Consider the following 3838-nt stretch of genomic DNA (forward strand, 5'->3'; position numbering starts at 1 on the left):
AAGAAATCACTGTGATGACAGATACTCACCCTAAATATATTTTGGCAAATATCTTCCTCGTGCAGCAAATAGACGATCTCCTCGTGTTCGTGGTTGGAAGAATTACCCATTTAGCATTGCTTTGCAAGCGGACTGAAAAATTAACGGGGACGACCGTGCGCGCCTAGTTTCTTCAAATCGGGATTCGCATACTGTACACTGTACCAATATGTCACACATTCTTTATATGTACACGCGGGGGAGACTATAATGCCTCCTCGGGTTTTGGCCTCTGGGCCAAAACCCCGCGGGGGCAAAAATTAGTAGTCGATTTCTGATCGTCTCTAGTTCGGCAGCCGCATTCGTGCATTCGTTAATTGTCTGCAATCTACGGGTCAGATCCGACCTGTAACGCAATCCTTCCCAGAAACTCGCAGTCGGAGAAATGTTTATTTGCTCAAAAATTGGGGCCAAATCTTTCGAAGATGGAAGTCAGGATATTTGTAAGAATAAAAAAAAGTAATTTGGGACCAGTTGCTGGCTTTCAGGGCTCTTATTATTGAGAAGAACGCTTTTCTTAACTTGTACGTGATACTGTGCACGCCGTGAGAAAGCAGAAAAGTAGAATAAATTATCAGCTTTTCGCACCGTGTCGATCTGTTTTCTGTTTCGTTCTCTTTTGTAGTCCGTCGAGGTCATTTTTTCGTCTAAATCGCTTACGAAAAGTTCGAAAAAGATGTTCCCATTCAATTTTCAGCTCTCTGGCAACAATTCTAGCTTTTTTTTACTGAAACGTCCGCTTGTGTTATGCTTGTGTTTTTCGGTTGCGATGAGCGACCGTTGTGTCTTTTCTCAGTTGTGTCAACAAGGTCAAGAGGGCTCACAAATAAAAGTCTAATCAATACTGGGTTTGTTCGATTTCGCTGAAATTTTAACTGATGAAGCTGGATTGTTAAGAAACAGATTTTTATTTTGCCGATGTGTGGTAGCTATTAACGCCGAAGAGTTTTTGCACAGCGTGGGTTCGGCGTGACTTTGTAATCCGAGGATTTTGTTGACCCTGAAGAAAAAAAATTTCCGAAAAAAAAATACATTTATTCGACGATTCAAACGAATGTCAATTTTATTCCGAGCTGAATTTCTAGTGAAAATAAGCTATTTTTGAGGAAGGCTAGGTTTTTAATTTTCAGTTTTCCCGCGAAAACTGGCAGGGATGAGTTTTAATAAACTCCGGCTGCAAGTTACTTGCAATACAATGTTTCTTGAATAAACTACTGTGCTACTCGAGTGGTTTCAAAACTCCTATTCCACAAAGTGCATTAATTGATGAACAACAGTCGAGATACAACAACTACCACAAACGCTCTAAAGGCTTGATAAACCACTATATCAATGAGCTCCCTGAAACGCAATATCTTGCTCACTCTACGAGCTTACCACAGGATACCTTTGATTTATTATTATTATTTTAGGCATTTGCTCGATGTATGCAGCTGTTTTCTTTTAAAGGGAGAAGATGATTAACTAAATGAAAATTGGACAGCGCACACATTTTTGTCATGTTTTTGTCTTAGGAAAAGCATTTTGGCTCCTCAAAATGTAATTTGTTGTAACATTGAGTATATACACTTCCGCACTGAATGAAGTATTTTTCACGCGGAAAAGCAGTTCTCAAGTGTTTTCTGGCGGTTTCAAAGTGTCCGTTGTTCGTCTTAGAGAGGTCTCCATCCTGTAGGGAATTCAGTTCCAGTAAAAGGACGGAAAATCGGGAGGGACCAGAACCACGCGTCCGTCTTATAGAGTTGAATATATGTAAAACCAGGACGCTTCTTTGGCTGGCGACTTTGTTATTTCCTTTGGAGGAAGTATATGAGAAATTGGTTGCGCGAACTTAGAACAAATCGACCTCACTGCTCGGGTTCATCCAACATATCTAAGGTTTCATAAAAGCGTAAAAACTGTGGGTACTAAATATTTATCCAAATGGCTTAAGCTTTCTGTCTTAATTTCTTCGAGCTAAATTTTTGCTGGGTGAAAGCGAGGTACTATTCCAGGTTCGTCAGCTACTCCTTATAAAGTGACGTTTTAACTTGCTATAACTGTGCTATAGTTGGTCTCTTTCTTTACTTTACAGTTGATGATCGGATAATTGCCCGTTGGACTAACAACCTGTATTACCCTGGTAAAGTGTTATCACTTGGAAATGGCCAGGTGAACGTTTTGTTTGACGACAATGACTCCATCATTCACAGAATCTCGGATGTCTCAGCGGTAATTCCCGATAAGGTGCCTCATGACGTAGCCATTGGACACCACGTGGTAGCAACATGGAAAGGAGGCAACAAGTATTTCATTGGTTACGTGTCTGATAAGGATTCTGGTAACCGTGTCAAAGTCACTTTTGATGACAACGACGAGGACTTTTACATTGTCAGTCAGCTAAGGATTTTTCCTGATCACTGGTCAACTCATGAAGGTCAGTACAGATGATTCACAGAAACCATACAATATATACGATCACGCAAGGGCATCTGCTAACACTTTATCCAAAAATATCCAATTTAGCATTTTAAACTAGTCCAAAGCAAATTCTGCGATAAATGTTTCATTTCGTTTACGAAATATTTTTCCCCAAATTTGCCTTTTTTGAGTTCCAGTTAAACGTACACACTTGCTGTGTGCAACGACCAGCATCAAGTAATATCAGGAGCCCATCACCCGGAGCGTGCAACTTAACTATACTTGTGCAACGGCGTTTTCACAAGTAAGGTTATTTTTAGATTGAATTTCCCGCTAATGAGACTCCCACAGGAGCCCGATGACCAATAACAAGAAATTAAGCTGACGTCATAGGGTCACCGAACCGTAACTGACTTTGTTTTTTGACCTTATTCGCGGGAAGGGCTAGTCTAAAAATAAACCTACTTGTGAAAACGCCGTTTCACAGACGCTGTATGGAAGTTGCACGCTCCAGGATGGGCTCCTGGTAATATCCCATTTTTTCACTTCCAGTGGGCGCCAGAGTGTTTGCCCGCTGGACAAACGGTCTATACTATCGCGGGTTCGTTACAAGTTCCACCTCCACGACCGTATTCATCAATTATGACGATGGAGACACCATCACCTTACCCAAGATTGACTCAACAGCAGTAATACTTGATCACCCTGCATGTTACAGTGAGGTCCAAGCTGGTCAGCGTGTAATTGGTTTCTGGCCTGGAAGAACCAGGTATTACCCTGGTGTGGTCACTCGTAAGATGATTTCTGACAGCAACAACTGCTATCAGAAAGCTGTGTACGACGTTTTGTTTGATGATGCAGACAAGCGACTTCAAGACTCGCTCCAGATTCGTCTTATTCCGTGCACTGCAAGTCAAGAACTGAACGTGAAAAGTATTTGAATCCAGTATGTTTAAGTTCAAGTGAAATAAAGCACTTCTGGCTTCAGATCTTGCTTACTTACTTTTCTGTCGCTGTAGATTAGCATGCAAGCACACCTTACTAGTTGTGAACGTTTATGGCATTCAGAGTAATAGAATTATCCAAATCTTTTAGTTTGTGTCAAAATTGTTTCAATTGAGTTAGACATTTTGGGACTTACTGCAGCTTTAGATCTGTCTAAGCGACCGACTTACATGTACAAGCGCATCCATGGTCAGAAAAGCAAATAGCACCAATATTACGCCCATTCATGTATAAATGTCCTTGCCATCTTGCATAAAAAAATAAATTCAAGGTTGAAAGGCGATGAATGTAATCATGCACTGTAGATGTAAAACTCATGATCAGCCAAGAAACCAAACTATACCGTAACAACGCTGACTGACCTAGTTTACGTTTGTCTTCAAAAGAAAATCAC

General features: G+C 40.8%; 1 protein-coding gene and 1 pseudogene across 2 annotated transcripts in view; one reads left to right on the forward strand and one right to left on the reverse strand.

Moving 5' to 3' along the window:
• Nucleotides 1–848, reverse strand: part of LOC138051681 (ATP-binding cassette sub-family C member 4-like) — a 34674-nt pseudogene extending 33826 nt beyond the window's left edge.
• Nucleotides 1–3426, forward strand: part of LOC138051682 (uncharacterized) — a 7884-nt gene extending 4458 nt beyond the window's left edge. For both annotated transcript variants that reach the window (XM_068897944.1, XM_068897945.1), the window contains exons 3-4: nucleotides 2114–2455; nucleotides 2992–3426. In XM_068897944.1, the coding sequence (XP_068754045.1) occupies nucleotides 2114–2455; nucleotides 2992–3380 (731 nt within the window). In that variant the 3' untranslated portion in view covers nucleotides 3381–3426. The remainder of the gene's footprint in view (nucleotides 1–2113; nucleotides 2456–2991) is intronic.
• Nucleotides 3427–3838: the final 412 nt, after the last annotated feature.

Source organism: Montipora capricornis, chromosome 6 (assembly GCF_036669925.1).
Source record: "Montipora capricornis isolate CH-2021 chromosome 6, ASM3666992v2, whole genome shotgun sequence".
NCBI classification, from domain to species: domain Eukaryota; kingdom Metazoa; phylum Cnidaria; class Anthozoa; order Scleractinia; family Acroporidae; genus Montipora; species Montipora capricornis.